This window comes from Suricata suricatta, chromosome 5, assembly GCF_006229205.1.
Source record: "Suricata suricatta isolate VVHF042 chromosome 5, meerkat_22Aug2017_6uvM2_HiC, whole genome shotgun sequence".
Taxonomy (NCBI): Eukaryota; Metazoa; Chordata; class Mammalia; order Carnivora; family Herpestidae; genus Suricata; species Suricata suricatta.
The window spans coordinates 82,922,071-82,944,481 of NC_043704.1; the positions used below are offsets into that span (position 1 = coordinate 82,922,071).

The following is a 22,411-nucleotide window of genomic DNA, read 5'->3' on the forward strand; positions in this document are numbered from 1 at the left end:
TTACTCTCTGCTGGCCCCCAGAAGAGAACCCTGCCACAGACTTTATGGCTATGAAATGAGGATGCAAAATTAACTGTATCTCTTTGGTACAAAAAAACCCCACAGTCTGTTATGGACAAACAGAGGTTTGGTGTTGGCTGGCCTGATTACTTGTGACCATTGATTGGATTCACCACTCGAGGGTGCAGTTTTTGCTACTGTAACTTATTTGTCGCATCTGTGTTCAAGACTGAAGTTTCATAGTGTGTGTTAGGTTTGCTTAACCTTGCAGGAAAAAGTAGTTGTTTAGTCATCTGGGAAATGGGTGCTGCTTTCTGTCTCCCATCAGCCCACCTGAAGAACCTTCCCCACTGAGCCCAGGGGATGGATGGAACCAGGAGGAGGCAGCTCTCCCTTTTCCCTAAGAACGCCCTTATGGCAGCTCCAACTGCTCCTACCGCCACGACCGCCGGCTACGGGCTGTGCGTGCTCCAGGTGCTCTGCTCATGCCTCTGCATCATGACCTCGTGAATGCTCATGATGACCTGATGGCACAGAAGTGATGACAGGCGTTTACAGAGATTGTGTTGCTTCTCCAAGGTCACATAGCCATAGTCACCACCAGGACTGAACTCTGGCGTATTTGACTTCCAAACCGCTGCTCTTTAAGCTGGGTTCAAATATCTGTGTTGTGGGTGTATTTGCTTGTTCAAGGCTCTGAAGGGTCATACCTTTGATGTTGGAACCCAGTCCTCTACCCTCCCTGGTCACACTGTGCTCCCTTTTGGTTTTTTCTTCCTAAGTCTCTAAGTGATTTTAGGTGCCTACCATCAGGGCTTCTCTTTTAGAAGAAGTCTTGTGGTGAGTGAAGTCTGGGGTATCATCAAGAAATTGAAACTAGGAGAGAGTGGAAGGTGGCCAAAAATGAAATTCCAGGATCCAAGCCCTCAGACCAGGCAGAAAGGGTGAGGTGGGAAGTGCATTTGATGGTAAATGGACCTGAATTTCTTAAGGCAGTAGCAAAAGCAACAATAGGTAACCTTTGTTGAATACCTGTTACACACCAGGCCCCTTGCAGGCCAAGCGCACCATGTGTATGATATCATTTAATCCTCACAACAAACTTGTGAGGTAGTTACCACTAAAATCCCCATTACACAGATGATGAAACCGAGGCTCAAGGAGGTGAGGTCACCTGGTCATATGGTGGCAGAGTTGGGAATTGGGCTCTGCTCTGTCTGGCTCCATAGCCTAGGCTCTGCACCTCTGCTTTTATGTACTCCCATTGGTTTTCCAGATCATTTCGGAGCGCACCAAGCCCAGAATGCATGAGTTTCAGTCTGAGGTATTCATGATCATTGGTGGCTGCACGAAGGATGAACGGTTTGTGGCGGAGGTAACCTGCCTGGACCCCCTGAGGCGCAGCCGCCTGGAGGTGGCCAAGCTCCCCATGACGGAGCATGAGCTGGAGAGTGAGAATAAGAAGTGGGTGGAGTTTGCATGCGTGACATTAAAAAATGAGGTCTACATCTCAGGTAAGCAGGAGCCACATGATGCCAAAGCAAGTCCCAGTGGTGCTCTGTACTTTCCTGAGTGAGAGACAGGCCACCATCTTACAAGAATTACTGTGAATGACAGTGGTCGAGCTCTGACTGGGTCAGCATATGGAAACCAGGAGCTCAGGGGGGTCTTGGCTTGGAAAACACACGATTACTTAATGGACACTAACCTGTGAGCAGTATTGTACCAGGATCTGGGGGAGCAGGCAGACAGGTTCAGTCCTTCATGGAAAAGGAAGAAGGAAAGTGACACTAGAGTTTATTGGTGTTTGCTATAGGTGTAGTACATTGAGCTGAGCACTGGGAATACAGTAATGAATAAAAAGGTCTGCTCTTCTCCCCAAACCTGAACCTCAGCTCAAGTTTATTGTCATACTTTTAGATGCTCCAGTAGAACATAGTACTTTTTCATTTCATGCTTTTTTCTTTCTTTGTTTTTTAGAGAGAGAGAGGAATAGAGAAAGAGAGCAAGAGTAGGGGAAAGAGGCTGAGGGGAGAGGAGAGAGAGAGAGAGAGAATGAGAGAGAGAATCATGAGCAGGCTCCACACTCAGCGTGGAGCCTGTTGCAGGGCTTGATACCACAATCCTGGGATCACGGCCTCAAGCCAAAAATCAAGAGTCATTAGATGCTCAACTGACTTAGCTACCCAGATGCCTTTCATTTCTCTCTTCTAAGTTATTTGCTTAATCATTTACAATTATGCCATGCCTGACTCCCATTAGTCCTTAAATTCTACAAGAGTCAATACTATATTGCCAGCACCAAGTACTGTGCCTGGCTACATAGTAAGTGCTTAATAAATATTTATTAAATAATAAAGTCTGTACCATTTTTAACAACACAGTAGATGAATTTATACTTTGGTGACATTTAATCATTTGTCTCGCACATCAACTCTGTAAGGTAGGTGATTTTAATCTCCAGGTTACAAATGGAGAAAATAGAGGCTCTGAATGATTATGGAACCTACCGAAAGACAGGCCATACCTTATTAAATGTCAGGCAGGGTTCCAACCCAGGTTCTGTGAGTCCCATCCTCTCCCCATGATGTTAAAAGTCACCCAGCTCTTCTGGGGGCCCCAAGGGAGGAGACAAGTATCCTTTGTCCTCTCTTGGAAGCTTTCTCTAATCTGAACTTGTTTGGGGAAGAGCTCCTGCCTAGAACTGGTTTCCTCCACAGTCAAGAGCAGGTCAGTTCTTCCCTGGGTATGTTAATACCATAGATTAGATTACAGCTTTTGTTTATCTTGTAGAAATACCTTTCTGATTGTTGTAGAAGGTTCAAATAATACAGAGTGGAAAGTAAAATATGGCAGTTTCTCTGTGCTATTACAATCCTATATGTTTTAACTTTTTTACAAAAATAGTTTTATATTGGCTTAGAGTTAAGTAATGCTAGTTGCTGTAACGAACACTAAATCTCAGAGAATTGTGGCAGTCATATGTGGACACCGGGGGAAGTGGACCTCCTTCACTCAGTCATTCAGGGACCTAGGCTCTTTGCATCTTAGGATGCTGCTATTTTCCACACATGGTCTTCAAGGTTGATGCATTACAGGAAGAGGGAGACACTGAACGAGTTGAGAAGCCTACCTGCTCATAACAGCCTCAGCCTGGACGTGAGGCATCGGTTTACTTACATTCTGTTGGCAATAACTAGCCACATGCCTCCACCCTGCACTCCCAGCCCCCAAGCAGTGGGCTAGGAGATGTAGTTGAGCTGTGTGCATGGGAGGAAAAGACAGGTGTGGGACTCATAGTCTTGATCACACACACTACACATGTTGTTCTACACTTGTCCTTCCCCTCACTTAAACTTGTTGTCTATTTAAAAGTGACACTGGAGGCGCTTGGGTGGCTCAGTCAGTTGAGCGACTGACTCTTGATTTTTGCTCAGGGCACGATCCCAGGCTCGTGAGATTGAGCTCCTCAACAACTCCTTGCTGAGCATGGAGCCTGCGTAAGATTCACTTCTCTCCCTCCTGCCCCTCTCCCCAGCTCTCACATGCACTCTCTTTCTCTCTCTAAAATAAAAAAAAAGTGACACAAGCAATACATGAAGCCATGCTTGTTATATACAGTTAACTTATATACAGAAACTTATGCTTCAATTAACAGTCTCTTTTGGACATCATCACGTGTTGACATAAGGGATCTGTCATGTGGATTAAGTGACATAATACATGTAACGCACAGCATAATCCCAAGCACATAGAGCTCAGCAGTGTTATTCGTCATTATTGCTAGTATTCTTTCCACCAGCTTCAGGGCAGTCTATTGAATGAATGAAATAGAGTTTTTTCAGCTTTTATTTTCCCCCTGAAAAAACAATGCTCCAATAAGCATTTATATACCATATATTTATGAACTTGTGCTGCTGTTTGGAGAGATTCCTGGAGGTGGTCATAAGATATGTCAATGTAGAATTTTTGTAGATAGTGCTAAATTGGTACCAATTTACAGTTCAACCAACATTGAAAGACAGGACCCATTTTCATCATCCTTGCTTTCATTTTTTATTATCAGTTACATTTTTTTCATAACCTAGAATGTTTATATTTGCATTCTTGGTTCCTTAATGATGTTAGCATATTTTCATATATTTTTTAGCTAACACTATTTTTAAAAATTATCTATTTCTACCCTTTGTTTTTTCTATTGCTTGGTTGTCATCTTAGACAATTTTTTGGAGTTCTTATTATATATCCTTTGCCATTTGTATTGCAAATAGTTTCCCTCAGACTATGGTTATCTTTGAACTTTGATTTATATTTTATATAGTAACTTTCTTTCCTATGTGATTCTGTGTTTTGTTTCATGCTTAGAAAGCCCCTCCTCACCCCAAGATCATCAGCATCTCCTATTACCTTTATACCATTTACTTTTGAATGTTAACTGTAATGTGAAAGAAGACTCTAACTTAATTTTTCCCTAAATAGTCAATTGTTCTAATACCACTTATTTAATGATCCTTCTCTCTTTCAGTCTGTTCTGTACTCTTGGTTTTCATTGGTCAGTTAGTCTCATGTTAGTACCACATTGCTTTTATTATGATAACTTTTTAGTATATTTTGATATATGCTAGGAAAAGCCTCCTTGTTCATTCTTTTTTCAAAAGTTTCTCAGACATTTTTCCAAATTTACTTTTCCACATGAAATTTAGAATGATCTCTTCAAGTTCCCTGAGAAGCCCTGCAGGTACTGAAAGTATTGATGGACTTGGGGAGTGCTGGCGTCTCTACAATAACCTGTCCTCTCTGTGTTGTCTATGCACATGTCGTGCTCCCCACTCAGTAACGTCTTCCTTTACATCTTGAAGTAAACTCGTAGAGTTTTTGTTTTCTTTTTAATACAGCATGCATACATTTCTTTGAAAGTACATAGTTATTTTATAACTTTTGACACTACCTCAAAGAATCAGTATCACACACAGTGTTTTGCCTAGAGACCTCTAAAAGGCACACAACCCAATAAAAATGGTTAAACTGTATGAACAGAAACTCCATGGAAGAAGACTAGAAGCTCAGTCTTCCTCACAGCCAGGAAAACCCAAACTATGGTGTTAAATTTCTCCATCAGCCTGTAAAACAAACCAAGCCAAAAACACTCTTAATGTATGCTGTGAGTGGGGTATAGGGAAAGGTCAACCAGGACAGCTTTGGAAGGCTCTTTGGCAACACCTATAAAAATTCAAGGTGTGCATTCCTTTCCCTTAGAAATCTCACTTCTGGGCTCTACCCTAGAGAAACACTTACCCAGGACATAGAGCATCATCAGTGATACACATTACTTCACTGTGCACATTTATAAGTCTGAAAAGTACATCTTTTTTAGAATTTATTTATTTATTTATTTGTTTATTTTTGAGAGAGAGTGAGAGAGTACGAGTGTGAGCAGGGGAGGGGCAGAGAAAGGGAGAGAGAGAATCCCAAGCATGCTCGCAGTGTAGGGCCCGACGTGGGTCTTGAACCGACAAACTGTGAACATGACCTGAGCTAAAATCCAGAGTTGGACACTTAACCAACTGAGTCACCCAGGTTCCTCTGAAAAGTGCATGTTTTGCTTTAAGTTGTTGGTGACTCTCTGTGCTGATGGGGAATAGAAACATAAAGCTGTTAAAATATTTTATTAAAGTCCCCCCAAAAGTCACTTCTCCTTTGTCTTGGTGTCTCTCCCTAACTGAATTTTATATTTTCTATTTATTAAGAGAGTTGTCTTGAAAAAAATAGTTACCATCTCATTCTCAAATTATCTTTTGTGAGCATCTCATTCTTTTGTAATAGCTATTTAACAATATGACAAACCCCACTTGCCTTTTTTATATAGATCAGAGATTTGAACCAAGACAATTTTGTAAGATTTCTGGATGATTTTTCCATATCTGTATTTGTCTAAATAAAGAAGCAAGAAGAACGTAAGGTGCTTTCTAATCTGCCTGCTTGTCAGGTTCCTACTATCCCCACTGCAGTGGCCCAACCGTACCTGCCCTGCCTCACTTCCTGCCCCTTGGTGGCACAGACACTGAGTCCAAGTGCCCACTAGCCCCCATTCACCCAGGTGGACTTGGGTGCCATTTCCCTGGAGACTTCTCTGGACCCAACTCACTCAGCCACCTCTTCTCTGAACTCACAGCACAGATGTGACACATGCCACAGTCTGGTACACGATTCACCCCAGCCTCACACTGGTTTTCTCTATTCCCCTATGTTGGCTCAGTTTCCCCATTTAGACCACACATACCTTCACAATTTCTTTTGTTTGGGAGGGGGACTGGCCCAGGGATATAGCACTTAAGAACTGTGGGAAATTATGGGAGAAGCTATATTTCTGACACACCTGGTGGTTTCTTTCTTCTTCTTCTTTTTTTTTTTTTTAAAGCTTATTTTTCTTAAGAGAAAGAAAGTACAAGCAGGGGAAGGGTAGAGAGAGGGAGGGAGACGGAGTGTGAAGCAGGCTCCATGCTCTGAACTGTCAGCACAGAGCCTGACACAGAGCTCAAACTCATGGACAGTGAGATCATGACCTGAGCTGAAATCGGATGCTTAACCAACTAAGCCAACCAGGTGCCCCCACATCTGGTGGTTTCTTATATGCTCTGTATCTCTTCTAGGTGGTAAGGAGACACAGCATGATGTGTGGAAATATAATTCTTCAATCAACAAATGGATTCAAATTGAATATTTGAACATAGGCCGCTGGAGGCATAAGATGGTGGTGTTAGGTGGCAAAGTCTATGTGATTGGAGGTTTTGATGGCCTACAGAGGATCAACAATGTGGAGACCTATGATCCCTTCCATAACTGCTGGTCAGAGGTATAGCAGATCATTTCTATGAGTAATTTTGTATTATTACTTCAAAGCTTTACAAAAAAGTATTTGCCAATGCAGGTATATGGCTTTCTGATCTCTCTGCTCCTACTGAGAACATTTTTGGTGACTCTGAGCTTCCCTCTTAATAGGAGCCATTGCTTCAGCATTACTGATCAACACAGAAACAACTTCCTTCTAGATGGGAAAGCTCTGTGGTAGGCACCTGTCTATGCTGGCAAGAACCCCAAATGTAGAGGGGAGGCGTGGTTCTAACCTCAGTCTGCCCGTCTTAGCTCAGAGTCTGTCTCCTCAGGTACCATCTGCCCTTGTGGTCTCCACAGTGGGCATACAGGCCTCCCCTTACCACACTGTTTCCTGAGTCAGAGTCATTTGGTAGTTTTAGAAGTTAGGCCTTGTAATTCTGCTAGGTGAATAAGCTCTGGAGATCTGCCGTACAACATTGTGCTTACAGATAACAATACTGCATTTTATGCTTCAACATTTGTTAAGAGATAGCCTTTTGTAGTTTATAAGTGTGATGATTGGGTTTTCACACCATTGGGTGACATGTGCCTCCCTCAAACCTTGTTACGACCCTGCCACATTACCTGTCTGATGTGGCAAAAAAGATTTGTTAAGAGAGTAAACCTCATGTTAAATGTCCTTACAATAACAACAACAACAACAATAAGAGTAAAGCAGTCTCACTTCCTGTATTTCTAAGTTATCTCAATTATAAATTTTCTTTTTCCTTATAAGACTATATCTCAGAGTACGTTCCACTTTGAGGAGTGTAAAACATGGTCATCAGGGGCACAAGCAAAGGTAGCTAGGTCATCTAGCCAAGACCTGTCAACCTGAAAACTGCTATATAGCCCTTAATATTTAAAGGAGTGTGCCCTAGATCTTCTCAACTTGTCAAGTGCCATGACATAGTTGCTCCATGATCCAAGAGGGCCAGGGCCATGTAAAGGGCAAGAAGCTCTTGGAAGTCCCTGGAGTGCGCTGGGGTTTGCAGGGTAGAAGCACACGTCTGGCTAAATACGCAAGTCTTCATGCTGCCCAAGAGTGGGAGTCTGCTTACCTATGGCCACCTGAAACCCTTATCCCACTTTTTCTTCCTACATATAAGCAATAAGGACAATGGCACATAGTAGGCACTTGGTTAATATTTTTTGAATGAAGGAACACACGAATGGATAGAAATATGCATGTTTGAGAAAGTAGTTTCCTCCAACAGTGGCTGGTTTCATCTGTATAAACACTTTTTCCTATGTTCACCTTCTCTCCCCTGGTAGCTGGACTCTTGGAGGAACAGGCTGGAAACATCCAACACTGAACCTGTTCTAGCCTGTCCAGAGCCTGCAGGGAGGGTGGGAAATGAGTGCTTTGACCTCATGACTCACGGGGAGTCAATCCCACAGGCCTTGTGACTTCAGTCAAGGGATGCCCAGGCTTGTGTTCTTGAGCTCCGGGCCTGTGTCCTGGGAGGCAGTGCTGCAGTCCGGGGGCAGTCTGTAGCTGGGTGACTAACGGCTTCCCCTGACGCCCTCTACCTTCACAGGCAGCGCCCCTTCTTGTCCATGTCAGTTCCTTCGCAGCCACCAGCCATAAGAAGAAGCTCTATGTGATTGGGGGCGGGCCCAATGGGAAACTGGCCACGGACAAGACTCAGTGTTATGACCCTTCAACCAATAAATGGAATTTAAAGTCGTCCATGCTGGTGGAAGCTAAATGCATCAATGCAGTCAGTTTCCGGGACCGCATCTATGTTGTTGGTAAGTAAATGAACAGCATCTTATTTATCTCAGGTCCCCCACCCATGCAGCCATGCAGGTAGATCAGATAAAGTCTCTTCTAGGAACTCATACAGATTCTTGGGTGATGCTGGTGAGGTTGAAAAGGAAGACAGGGGTGGTCCAGGGCTTGGTGGAATTTACCTTGCAGTACTGGATGCAGAGATGGCCCACATTTAGGGGACATACAAAATAGACTGACAGTGGGGCTCAGTGGAGGAGCCAGAAGTTGCTACAGGAACAAAGTGTGTTGTAAACATTAGCAAATGTATGAAAATTGAAATGTGCACAGTATAGTACTGTGCACACTGGTACAGATAGCTACCAATGAATGGTAGTTATCATTACTTCATATTTTGTGTTCATGGGAACTTTACTCTTTCCACTTGCTTTGAGGCTCTGAAAAGTTGCAGTTAGCCACAAGGAAAGCCTGGCTAGTCATACCACAGTTCACATCTAATTGTTAAGGATGATGGATCTCAATACTAACTACTCATTAGAATCACCTAGGGAGTTTTTTACAAACATATGCACAGGTAGGCCCTATTCCAGAGCAATTATATCAGAATGAGAGGAAGGATGCAGGTCTACAGTGCAAGATGTTTCTTTTCTTTTTTAAAATGTTTTATTTATTTTTGAGAGAAAGAGAGAGTATAAGCAGAAGAGGTGCAGAGAGAGAGGGAGACACAGAATCTGAAGCAGGCTCCAGGCTCTGAGCTGTCAGTACAGAGCCTGATGCAGGGCTTGAACTCATGAAACTCAAGATCATGACCTGAGCTTAACCGACTGAGCCACCCAGGCGCCCCAGCAGTGCAAGGTGTTTCTAATGTGGAGGTGATTTTCATGTGCGGCCAGGACTGAGAATTACTGATTAAGGAGATGACAAAGATATGTAACTTCAGCAAACAAAGAGCTAATCAGAGCAGGCTTCCCTAAAGTGGAATACAGGAACAGATTAAGGAAACACCCCTTCTCTCTCTTGCTTGAGGTTTCTTGTGTGTTTATGGTCAGCCTCATGACTTCAAAGCTCATCTTAGGATGGGTAACAGGCTGGCGTCCTAGGTCATGCTCAGTCTACAAAGAGATGCCACCACCTCTAGTCACTGCCATGTACTGATAGCTTCCATGTACCAGGCCTTCTGCAGGTGCTTTGTGAGCATGGTCCTCCTGACGTGGTATAACCACTGCGGTCTCAGTGCGTATGGTTTCAATAAAAATGTGGCAGAGCTGGGGTTATGAGCCGAGTGCACCAGCTGTACCAGGTGGTACTTCTTCTAGGGAGCAGTCTTAGAGTACATTTTGGCACCACGTGAAGCCAATCATCCGTGAGAACCTGATTGGCGCCCCTGGCAGCAGAGTTTAAGGGGCTCTGTGAAGTGCTTCCAGCATGAGACTTACTGTCCCCAGTAACCATTCGAGCTTTCTGGAGAGCCATGAATCTCCTCTTTCCATTGGCAAAATTGTAGATTTGACCTAGCAGAAGTAGGATTTTTGTGGTTAAAGGGGAAGAAAACCAGAAAAACAGTGAGATGCCCACCGTGTTTCCCTTCCTCTTCAGGAGGGGCCATGAGAGCCCTGTATGCCTACAGTCCCCTGGAAGACAGCTGGTGCCTGGTGACCCAGCTCAGCCACGAGAGGGCCAGCTGCGGCATCGCGCCCTGCAACAACCGCCTCTACATCACCGGGGGGCGGGACGAGAAGAATGAGGTCATCGCCACGGTGCTGTGCTGGGACCCCGAGGCCCAGAAACTGACGGAGGAGTGCGTGCTGCCCCGGGGGGTGTCGCACCACGGCAGCGTCACCATCAGGAAGTCTTACACCCACATCCGGAGGATCGTGCCCGGTGCCGTGTCGGTGTGACTGCGGGAGGGCGGAGCCGGGGCGCTGGGCCGGGCGCCGGGACACCTCCCTCCTCACCTGTCCGGCTCATCGTCCCACTTCAGACAGCAGGCGGGGCTTGAGCTACAGGCCATCCACCTGGGTTCCCCGCGGCTCCGCATGGGGGCTCCTTTCGGAAGTCACAGCTTGGGGACACCAGCCAGGAATGTTTGCCGACCTACCTCAGGAGGGAAGAAGAGTAATATGTAACATTCAGGACACACCTGTCCCAAGCCGGGTTCTGTGCCAAGCACTTTTGTGTATCAATTCGTTTAACCATCATAATGACCTGGTCGCTGGGCATTATCACTTCTGTTTTACAGGTGAGGAAACTGAGTTTCAGAGAGGCGAAGTGCTTTGCCCCTGGCCACCCAGATTATAAGCAGTGAAGCCAAGAGGCTAACCCCAGGTCCTTTCAATTTCAAGGTCAGTGCTGGTTCTGTCACACTGCCTATTTCCAAGTAGGAAACAACAAACTAAAACTGACTCATTTTTTTTGTACTGACATGTGTGCTAAAGGATTCACTCAGCAGGGCGGGGAAATAAAGCTTTTCCCCACTTTTTCCCCCTCTTATATTTAAACCACACGACATCCTTGGTGTTACAGCCTTGAGCTCCTTGTTAAGAGTGTTTCAAATGTTCCATCTGACAGGACTGGGAGATGGGTCTGGGAAGACCTATATGCTTTGAAAGAGATAAAAGACTTCTCACCCATCAAAACCTCTATTTTTTTTTTTTTTTTTAATGATCACGGAGGTGCATTTTGGACTAGAACTGTTCTTGTCAGACAGAATTGTACCTTCAGCACAGTCCAATGCCCTGGCCTCTTCATGTCCAACACTTGTATTACAATGTTGAAAAGGGTTTTCCAGAGACTCAGAATACTGTTGTTTTGTTTTGTGGTGTTGTGTTTTTAATGTAAATACCCCTACACTGCTGGCCACTGCAAAAATGGCTGACTGTTCTGGACAGTATACTTTCTACTTTTTAGACGGTGATTTGCGTCCATGTCTCTGAGACCCCCATCTTCCTGGAACCTTAGTTTTCAGGATCCTTTTAAGCCCTTCTATTTGGTTTTTGGTTCTGTTTGGTACAATTTTGACTCAAGGAATGGAGTCTGTCCTTCACTTTGATGGAGCTTTTAAATGAGCTCACTGGAAATTCATTCTAATCCCCAAGTTGGGGAAACAGATTAAGAGATCCTGTTTCATGTGCTGTACTTAAAAAGCAACAACAATGATCACAACATAGTAACTGCATTACCCAATGTGTTTTATTTTCATCATATGATTTCACATCTCTTTAGTAGTGTTTTATTTCATGTCATATGCAGCATATTGCGCTTGTACTTCTGGAGAAGTTTGAGAAGTAGAGGTATTAGAGTTTGTAGTCAGTTGAATTTTCATAGAAAAGTTATGGTTAGAAGAAGCTAAAGTTCAAAGCTGATAAAAAAGGACTTGGAACATCACACATGAGATTACTGTGTATGCTTCAATCATTGGGGATAAATAGAAATGCATGTTGGTGTGTGAAAAGCTCTGTGCCTTAGAATCAGGTATGACAGTTCAGCTCCCTGCTACAAAAAGTAGGATGGGAAAATACAAACAAATCTGGGGACATTTAGAGCACATTACAGTAAGTGATGTACTTACTTGTGAGCACTAATAACCTTAACGAAGATTTCAAAGGAAACAATTTAATCTAGTTCAATTTAGCAGCCATTTAAGGAGTTCTTTCTGTTTGTCAAGACTTGGGGACACCAATGACTAAGATAACCACCCTGTGAAACATTCCGTAAACAGGTAAATAGGTCACTAGGCAACATAATAAATTTTCTTTTCATGAAGTTAGAGAAAAATGATATGTCTGCAAAGTTATGAGGTTACATCCAGGCCTTTACTGCCCTCCCAGTGGTCTTCTGGGGAAGCTGTGCTCTTAGGTCAATGATGTAGTCATTGCTTACATATCTGACTTCCTTTCAGATCGTCTTCAGAAACCATTAGTGAGCCTTAGGAGAAATCATTTTCCAAAGATGATTTCAGGGACAAACTTACAAAAATGCTATCCAATGACAACATCAATGTCATTTGCAGAGAGCTCCCCTCAGAAAGAGAATGCTCCTTGTCATGGAAGACTTGATAAGAGCAGTGGACAAATTTTGTGCCCATCTGTGGATCAGCCCTACTCTGGGAAAGTGAGGATTCAGGATCTCTGTGTTATAAATCTGCTTCTAACTGCAAGACCAAAGTTTCAAGACTAATTCAGAATACGTAAATGAAGTCAAGAGAAGGATTCTATGTCATTTTTAAAAAAATGTTTATTTATTTTTGAGACAGAGTGAGTGGGGGAGGGGCAGAGAGAGAAGGAGACACAGAATCCAAAGCAGACTCCAGGCTCTGAGCTGTCAGCACAGAGCCCAATGTGGGGCTCAAACCCACAAACCGTGAGGTTGTGACCTGAGCCAAAGTCAGATGCTTAACCGACTGAGCCACCCAGGTGCCCTGGACTCTATGTCATTTTAGTCACCAGATATGCAGGTGAATTGTAAAAGCTCAGATGCCTGGCCCTCAAGAGAGATTTTCAATAATGGCATTGGCTGGCACACCTGTTAAGACAACACAGAGTCCTGCACTTAAGGCTGCCAGTCAGTAGCTTTTAGGGAGAGAAGAGTTCAGGTAATTCAGGGAAACTTTGTAAGCATATCAGGATTTAAGCTTCTAGGCACTAGCCATGAATGGAAGCTTCTTAAAATCTGATTTCCATTTACAGATAAACAATCAAAAATCTAGTTTGTGTAATTGTCGTAGCCATACCACCCTCAGGGGGATGAGGCAGATTGGCATTAGATGAGCCAGAGGCAAAGGGCGCTGGGACGGAGGCAGAGCACGTGGGACCCCTGACATAGCAGACTGCATCTTGAGGCAGGTTGTGTGAGTGAACAGAGCAGCCCTGGGTGGGAGGAAAAGGAGGAGGCAGGAGGAGGAAGAAGAGGTCAAATTTAAGGATATAGGTCTAGAAAGTGATATCATGTCCCTAGAGTTTGTGAGCATGACTCCATTCTCAAGACGGGCAAGGGGAGAATAAGGAACAGGGGTTTTGGGGAAGCGGTTCCAGCAGAAGAGAGGCACAAATGAGAGCAGGACTGGCAGCCAGACCCACTTTTGGGGAGTGCCTCTGAGCTGTTTGGCAGGCTCTCCTATTTTATTGCACTTAGAATGAGGCCCAGAGGCTCTGATGGGATGGAAACTGTAGAAGAGGTTAAGAGACCCCAGTTCCCACACTGATCTGAAATGCCCAGGGAGCTAAGCTCACCTGAACATCAACAGCTACATGTTCTTTTCTTAGCCTTCCCCACATTCTGCAATCAGTGGCTTCAGGAAACACATATACACTCACACACTCACATATTGCCCTTAAACTCCACCTATGCTCTCAGGGAAATACAAATATCATTTGCTTATAGCTGTGAAAGTATAGCTTTGCTATTTATAAAAGCACTTGAGGTACTGTTGTTATTTATGTATCCTACCTAATTCTGAAAAAGAAAAGTACTCAGAGTTTTCAAAGTGGGCAAATACCATTGGAATTTCTTATGTAAAGTTCTAACTTGGGGTTGCAACATCATTTTTTCCCTTAATATCTGATTTGAGGGTTGTATTAGATCTCATAATCAGAGGAGTCAACCTCCATGGAAATCCACAAATATCTCAAATATAGCAATTTAAAACCAGTTTTGATGGGCTGAATTTTCATATTTATAGGTAAAAATAGTCAACACTTAATTGTCTAAGTCCTTCAACATTTTGGTTATATGAATCTGTATTTTTTTAATAATCAAATTAAGGATATTGTTTATACGTATGTATGCAAATAAAGTTTGTATTTATTCAATAACGTGTGTGGAATGGATCAGATTATGTTATATAGTCACTACGTGAAGTTTTTTTGCTTGTTTTGGCTGATATGAGTTAGTGGTATCGGACTAGAAATTAATTTAGGAGGTGGAAGTTTAAAACATTTCAGTTGGTTCAAGAGGGTTTTGATAAAATCATAGGATAGAGTTGATTAGAGGTGGTCTGTAGAATGGCAAAGATGGGTTTTCCCTCCTCAAAGTCTCGTTCCCTCTTTGAGCTTGCCTTTTCCCAATCCACCTGCAAACTCTATTGCTCTTGTTTTGCCTGCTTTACCCCTTCTTACAAGAGGCTTCTAGGCTTCTGATTTCTGAGCCCTGCCTTCACCAACATCACTGTCTTGTTTCTGGAGCCTTAACCAACCTGTGCGTCTCAAATCAGGGAACTCGGCATAAGAGACAGTGAGCTGTAGATTTTGACCACTGGAGAATTTGTCATCAATTCAGTTTGTTTTGGGTTACAGTGCAAAGATCCTATGCCACTGAAAAGGAGAATCTGAGGTTTTAAAGAAAGGTGGAGTCACATGAATAGCTTTACAGCATTCCTCCTGGGCCTCCCGAGAAGTAAAGGTGCTGGCTCCTCTGCTCTGGGGACTCTGGCTGGAAAACCTCGGGAAGCACAGCCCCATCTCACTGGGGGAAGTGCTCTGGGGTTAATCCTGGGCAATAGATCTGACAACCAGTGCACCACCAGCTGTGAGTCAAAATGGGGTTTTGACCTTAAGTTCACTGTCGAGCCCTCCAACCCCCCTGCCGGATCTAAGTGAGAGGCAATCTGATGCCTGAGCAGCCTGGCCAGCGCCTGGCATGTGCCCCGCTCTCCCTGGCTCCTCTCCCTGCTCTTGGTGCTCTCTGCTGGTGTGCGGCATCCTCTGGGCCAGGCCCCTTTTCACTGGAGATGTGGCCTTTATGTAGGATTTTAGTTCTCCCCTGCCTTCTATGGGTTCATGTTCCATTGTCTGTCTCCTTGGTGCTGGGGACTGATTTGGGTCAGGTCCCACCCACTCCCAAGCTGCCCAGTATCAGCCTGCCTGTCTCTCTGGTTTCCACTTCGATGTTCGTTTCTAACACCCAGAATGTCTCCTTTTCTTCTTGCGTGCTTAGATGGCTCATTCATTGTGGTTCCTGCATGGCAGGCTACTAGACACCCATGGCTGCCCCATCCGGTCATCCGTGTGGGTCCTGCTGTCTCTCCTGGTGTCTCCAAGCATAGAAACCTCATTACCCTTCTTGTAGCTGTCCCACACCAAAGCATCTCTAAACGTCTCCTGATTTCTGAAGTTTGGAGAAAGAATAAAAGAAGACATGAGACTTCCTGGCTACATATTCTTTAAGGTTTGTGAGTAAGGAAACTTTCCTTTTCCCTTAGTAAAACTGACCTGGTTCCTTCAAGTTTGGCAGTGGAGGGAGAAACCCTCTATGGGGACAGAAAGTTGGGTCTCATAGTCCCAATTGTTGTCCTTACAAGGAGAGCATCCTATATATGGCTCTCAATTTCCTAAAGGACATCACAGACCAGGCTGAAACAGCTGGATAAGACTTTACTGATGCCTTTGAGGTGATACTGGGAAATAAGCACAAAAATGCTCTGGAATTATGAGGATGGCAGGTTTCAGCTGTCCTTGAGAAGCAGTGTTATTGTTAGGAGGGGTGTATGTGTGTATGTGTTGTCAGTGATAAAGCTGGACATAGTTAAAGTGGAAAAAACTGATTTTACCCAGTAACTACTGACAGTAGAGAAAGAGCTGAGCCCCATTCTGATTTGTGCACGGCTGACTTAGTACTTGAAAAAGAAAACTGAGGGGCATCTGGGTGGCTCAGTCAGTTAAGTGTCCAGCATCAGCTCAGGTCATGATCTCACGGTTCGTGGGTTCGAGCCCCGCATTGGGCTCTGTGCTGACAGCTCAGAGCCTGGAGCCTGTCTTTGGATTCTGTGTCTCCCTCTCTCTCTCTGCCCCTCCTCTGCTCATGCTGTCCCTCTCCGTCTCTCAAAAATAAATAAAAAACATAAAAAAAAATAGAGAACTGAGAAGTGAGCGGGGCTGGGAGCTGGTGGGCACTGAAGTAGAGGCCGGGATGTGAAAAATTACAAAGCGTTGGTCAGTAAATGTGATCGGCCCAGCTGCGTCTGCCGGCTGGCAGTGTTGAGCCTAGGGTTCTAGCCTCCCACAGAGACTGGCAGACAGAGGCTGTATGTCCTGAGAGTCACATTAAAAAGATGACTTATCAGGTCCTTGAGAAAGACACTCCTGGGCTGTAAGAGATCCATACATATATCTCAAAGGGACAGAGGAAGGGTTTACAATCCTAAATCCTTTTTAGTAAATGACTCTAAGAAAGGGAGGTCAGGGACATATCATCAAGTGTTGGTTAGAACAGATGGTAAATTCTTTTGACAATCTTGAGCTTTTCCAGGCAGAAACACAAAAGGAGGGCTGTGTGTTCTTGCAGCCATGCTGGGGTTGATCAAGTCTATTAGTGCAAGAGTGTAAATGGAGTGTTCATGCAGAGGATTTTTGCCATTTTCAGTGACCCAGGTGTGTTTGCTTCATGAAACAGATACAATTAAAGGAATAGATGTGCCCGCCACTCGTACTGCTGGTGGGGATATTTTAAAAGGGGACTTCCCATTTTCTACAACTTAACACAAGCCCACTGTGAGACCAGGAGTGTCCAAACTCCTCCTTCTAGAATATTCTAAAGACAACTAAGGAGAAAAATAATGCTAAAACTTTTTTCAGTGTACATAAGCCAGAGTGGTGTTCTCAAACTTTTTGGACTATGTCCCACAGTTTCAAAATGGAAATATTTTTCAGATTTTCTGTTCTATTTTTAAAATTTTATTTATTTATTTTGAGGGAGTGGGAGGAACTCAAGCAGGCGCCATGCTGTTTGTGCAGAACCTGATGTAAGGCTCAATCCCATGAACTGTGAGATCATGACCTGAGCTGAAATCAAGGGTTAGATGCTCGACCAACTGAGCCACCCAGGTGCCCCTCTATTCCATTTTTTAAAGTTTTATTTATTTATTTTGAGAGAGAGAGAGAGAAAGAGAGAGCAGGGGAAGAGCAGAGAGAGAGGGAGAGAAAGGATCCCAAGCAGGCTCTGTGCTGTCAGTGCAAAGCCCAATATGGGGCTTGAATTCATAAACTGAGAGATCATGACCTGAGCTGAAGTCAAGAGTCAGATGCTTAACCAACTGAGCCACCCAGGTGCCCCTATTCTGTTTTCTCTTAAAATGTTGTTCACAACTTATTAAGGTAATTTCATCACCTACTCGTGGGTCACAAGTCACAACAACCCACATCTGGAAAATACTAAAGTGTCTGAGCACACACCTAGACAAAGACAGGGCAGGGGTGAGGGAAGAGGAGGTTGGCAACCCTTGGTTGAACACTTACGGCAGGTACCAGAGGGAGAAATCTTGAGTGCACAAAGAAACCCACAAGACTGACATTTGCAGGTGATAGTCTATTCTTTTATTACAAAAAGATAGTAATGGAAACACCTATTGTGTAGTTTCCCAGAAGCATGGCAAACAGCCAGAAATAGTCAAAGAGACTGGGACAGTGACAAAACCAGTCTAGGAAGGAATGCTGGGGTTTTTCATTATCCAAGTACATCCTGGTAGAATGTTGCATTCCCAGAAAATGTCACCCTAGACACCTGGAGGAAAACAGTATGTTAGACTTTGTTCTGGCTGAATCATAAATAGACATTGGTGGAGGAAGTAATGGGGTTGATCTTTGCAAAACAATGCTGCAAAGGTTTATTGAGCACCTACTACGTGCCAGGCACAATCCTAGGCACTACAACTCCACATCCAAAAATAAACAAAGCTGCTCCTCTCAAGAGTTACTGTTGAAGTGACTGTTCTAGTGAAGAAAGACAAACCACAAACAAATGAGTATTTACATATGCCAGGTAGTGATAAATGCCGGGAAAGCAGGGTAAAGGGTGCACATGCTACTTTAAACAGGGTTAGTGGATGTACTTTCTGATAGAGACAAGTATGTAGGAATTTGAGTAAAGAGAAACTGTGAGGCCTGTGAATATCTGGAGGAAGCATGTTCCAAACAGAAGGAACTGACCATGCAAAGGCTGAGGCCAGAGGCTAAGTGTCTACAAGGAATAGTAAAAAGGTCTGTCTGGTTGGAGTGAATTCTGAGCAATGGTCAGGAGTCTCAAGGACACTATACATACTTTGTATATGATCAGGGTAAGATGATAGGGCACAAGACAAGTTTAGAAATACTAAAGATTCACAGATGTTACATACCCAAGCTTGTGGCTTACACATTCAACTCTGCTGCGTTTACGGTGGCAATGAGTAGCTAGGATCTGCTGAATGAAAGGTTTTTGTGAACTCAACACACATTATGCTCTTTCTCCAAATCCTTGGTCCTTCTGAGCCTGCCCTGTGCACTCACATCAAGGTGGGCTTGGCTGGTTCTCCCAAATGCCTTGTTGCAGGAGCCTGGGGGGATAGGGCTCGGGGAAAGCCACTCAAATAACTAAGATCTGTATCATTCCCCGCATAAATAGAAATGGCAGCCCTCATGCATGGGCATCCTGGCAAGAAGACCGCTCGTGATGACATTGGTGGGGCAACTCCAGGGGGGTGGAAACAGGAACTTTCAAAGTCAGTGACCTCCAGGGAGCCTAGATGATATTTGAAAACCTCTTATCAGTAGCCCAAAATAATGCAGATTGTGATTCAGCACATTTAAAAACAAATAAAAATCCCTAGTGTTTAAGTGCAAACCAACAATCTGTTTAAAAAATCTCTGTAAAATGTGTGACAATTCTGATGCCAACTAGAAATTTGATGCTAAAAGCATTACTTCCAGATGACTTTAGAGAAGTCTGTGCCTTCCCAGAAGGTGGTGGAATCTTCAGTAGGAATCAAGGCTGGAGATGAGGTGCATCAGACTGGGTTCCACTGTTGCTACACAGCCTCCAGACTCTCAAGGGGAGCTCTCACAGGGGCCGGGGTTCACTGGCCTTTGCAAACACAGCAGCCTGCATAGAACACGTCACCTGGCAGAAGTAACATATGGGGACAGGTCCTGAGAAGTTGCCATCACAGCAATTACCATCACCCATCACTGTAATTGGTCACCTTTCAGACACTGTACATACCAGAGGTTGAACAATAAAAACCACTGATTTCTTTTCTTTGGACTGCACAATATTTTTAAAAACTCAGTTGGTTAAGCATCCGACTTCAGCTCAGGTCATGATCTCCCGGTTCATGAGTTCAAGCCCCACATCGGGCCCTCTGCTGTCAGCACAGAACCCACTTCGAATCCTCTGTCCCCCCACCTCTGCTCCTTTCCCACTCTCTGTCTCTCTCTTGCTCGCTCAAAAATAAATAAACTTTTTTTTTTTTTAATGGCAACACGGGCCATGACAAGTGGCTGGAACAGAGCAGGGGATGTTCTCTTTAGAAAGGAGCTGTGCTCCCTGGTGTACCAGACTCCACTGATCTGCTTGGCCCCAGAGGCATTTGAGGTTGCAGCTTCTGACATATACTATGTTGTTTAATTCCTTGAAGTATAGTGGTGCTTCATGGACTTGAAAACTGAGGCTCAGAGATGTTGAGTAACTTCTCAGGGTCAGGGCTGGACACAGGTCTGTGAGGCTCCCAAGCTGGTGATGATTCTGCGATGCCCGCTGCTGCTTGCCAGGAGGGCCCGTATTGAATGCAGTGATGACCTGGGACCCATGTAATTCCATGATTGTTCAATTTGAGGATTTTGATCATGTGTGTCACAATTCCAGAATCACCCTGAAAAATCTAGAAATACGACTAGAAGTTATGGCTAAATCACTGTGTGATCTGTGCAAAGCCAGAGACCGCTAACAAAATAACAAGGGATTGGAGATGACTCTAAGTTGACTTCCGGCCCTGACGAACCTCCCTGCTGGAGGAAAGACTGCACTTTTAAAAGGTGTCCACGTGAGGGCGAAGTATGAGAATGAATTTGTTAGTTACAGTGTGCTGATGGGAGAGAGCCCAGGACTCCCAAGGTTTATTGTCTTAAAAGGAAAGGTCTGCTGGGAAATGCCACTCTAGTTCCCTGCCTGGCCCCTGCCTCCGAAGGAGCTCCCAGAGTGACCATGGCCTGTCCTCTCCTGAAGTCAATGAACCTAACACAATATTGATTGTAAGATGCCTCTTAATTTTAGAGGACTCTAACAAAGGAACGATGTTACAATGCTTTCATGATACACTGTACAATGATACGCTGATTGTTCACACCAGCTTTTCTTTGCTTTGAAATTTCTTTTCTCTGTCTTCTTGGCTGTTTACCCTGCCCCTCACTTGTATTGCTTAGTCTAAAATTGACAATCTTTAGCACCTATTTTCAGGACTAAAGCATAACAGAGCATCATTTCCTCAGGTGTTTTATAGCAGTTACTCTGCAAGAAAATGTGGGGTTGTGGTCAACCTCCCTCTAATGAATGTTGATTTCCCTAATATAAAATGTACATCCCAATGCTCTATTTCCTTGCTTTTCTGGACATGGTAACTTTCAGTGCCAAATCAGAGCATTATTATCCTGAAGTCATTTCTTAGAAAAGCCTGGCTGAGACGTAATTGGCATGCAGCAAACTGTACATCTTTAATGTGCACTGTGTGGGGGCACCCGGCTGGCTCAGTGGAGTGAGCAACTCTTGATCTTGATAATTAAACCGTCGACCCTCCACGGTCCTCCTGCCCCTGGGAATCCCTCCCTCCCTCATCCCCATCTCTGCACCACCCTGTACAGGCAACCTGTGATCTGCTTTCTGTTAGTATAGATCAGTTTGCATTTTCTAGAACTTTATATAAATGAAGTCATACAACTTGTACTCTTTTTTGTCTGACCTCTTTCCCTCAGCAATTATCTTGAGATTCATCATTGTTGTGTGTCAGTACATTCATTTCTTTTTTTTTTAATGGCATTGTTGAGATACTAATTAATGGGACAGAATTCACCAGATGTAAGTGTACTATTCATTAGGTTTTAGTCCATCTACAGAGCTGTGCAAACATCACCAAAATCTGATTATAGAATACTTCATCACTGCTGAAAGAAACTTCATGCCTCTTTGCAGTCACTCCCCATCCCATGCCCAGCCCTAAGCAGCCACTATTCTACTTTTGCCTCCATATGTTTGCCTACTCTTGGACATTTCATATGTATGGAATGATACAATATGTTCTGGCTGACTTTTTATTTTCAATGTTTATGTATGTGGTAACATGTATCAATGTTTCATTCCTTTTTTTTTAAGTTTATTTATTTTGAGAGAGAGAGAGAGAGCATGAGCTGGGGAGGAGCAGAGAGAGTGGGAGAGGGAGAGTCCCAAACAGGCTCTGTGCTGTCAGACTGACGTGAAGCTTGATCTCACCAACTGTGAGAGCATGATCTGAGCCGAACATCATTCGGTCAAAGCTGGACTGTGGGGGACCAAAGTGCAGCTCACAGGCTGAGCTGTGCTATGTCTTCGTCATTTGTGTATTTAATCCTTTCCTCCTGGATCCACAGGCCAAGGGCTCTTAGGGGTTAAGTTAGGTTTTAAGTCTTAGGTACTGTAGCGGCAACAGCACAGTGGGGACCCCAGAAGTTGGGCTCAGGGTTCAGCAGGTCACATGAGTGAATAAAGGAAAAGCCATCTGCCCCGTGGTAGGAGCAGGGGCTTTGGAGTCCATGAGACCTGAGTGCAGTTCTGACTTTACCACTCACTCACTACCTGTGTGACCCTGGGTAAGCCACTTAACCTCTGTGAACATCAGTTTATCTCTAAGATAGGGGTGATACTACCTATTTTGCAGGGATGATGTGAGGATTAGCAAAAATGTATATAACATAGAGTGCCTGGGAACTCAGAAATAGCACGTGCTATGATTATTGTTAGTCGTAATTACAACCTCACTAACTAGAGGGTCTCAGGACCGCTCTGGATATTTCAGCCGTGCTGCCATTG

General features: G+C 44.1%; 1 protein-coding gene and 1 non-coding gene across 3 annotated transcripts in view; both read left to right on the top strand.

The window, feature by feature from the left end:
• The window catches only part of KLHL6 (kelch like family member 6), a 55,134-nt gene extending 42,245 nt beyond the window's left edge, over positions 1-12,889 (top strand). For both annotated transcript variants that reach the window (XM_029939797.1, XM_029939798.1), the window contains exons 4-7: positions 1,277-1,514; positions 6,651-6,853; positions 8,415-8,628; positions 10,205-12,889. In XM_029939797.1, coding sequence (XP_029795657.1) covers positions 1,277-1,514; positions 6,651-6,853; positions 8,415-8,628; positions 10,205-10,506 — 957 coding nt within the window. In that variant the 3' untranslated portion in view covers positions 10,507-12,889. The remainder of the gene's footprint in view (positions 1-1,276; positions 1,515-6,650; positions 6,854-8,414; positions 8,629-10,204) is intronic.
• Positions 7,365-7,468, top strand: LOC115293103. The gene has a single exon (XR_003909364.1). It is a non-coding gene; the product is annotated as a small nucleolar RNA U13 (small nucleolar RNA).
• Positions 12,890-22,411: the final 9,522 nt, after the last annotated feature.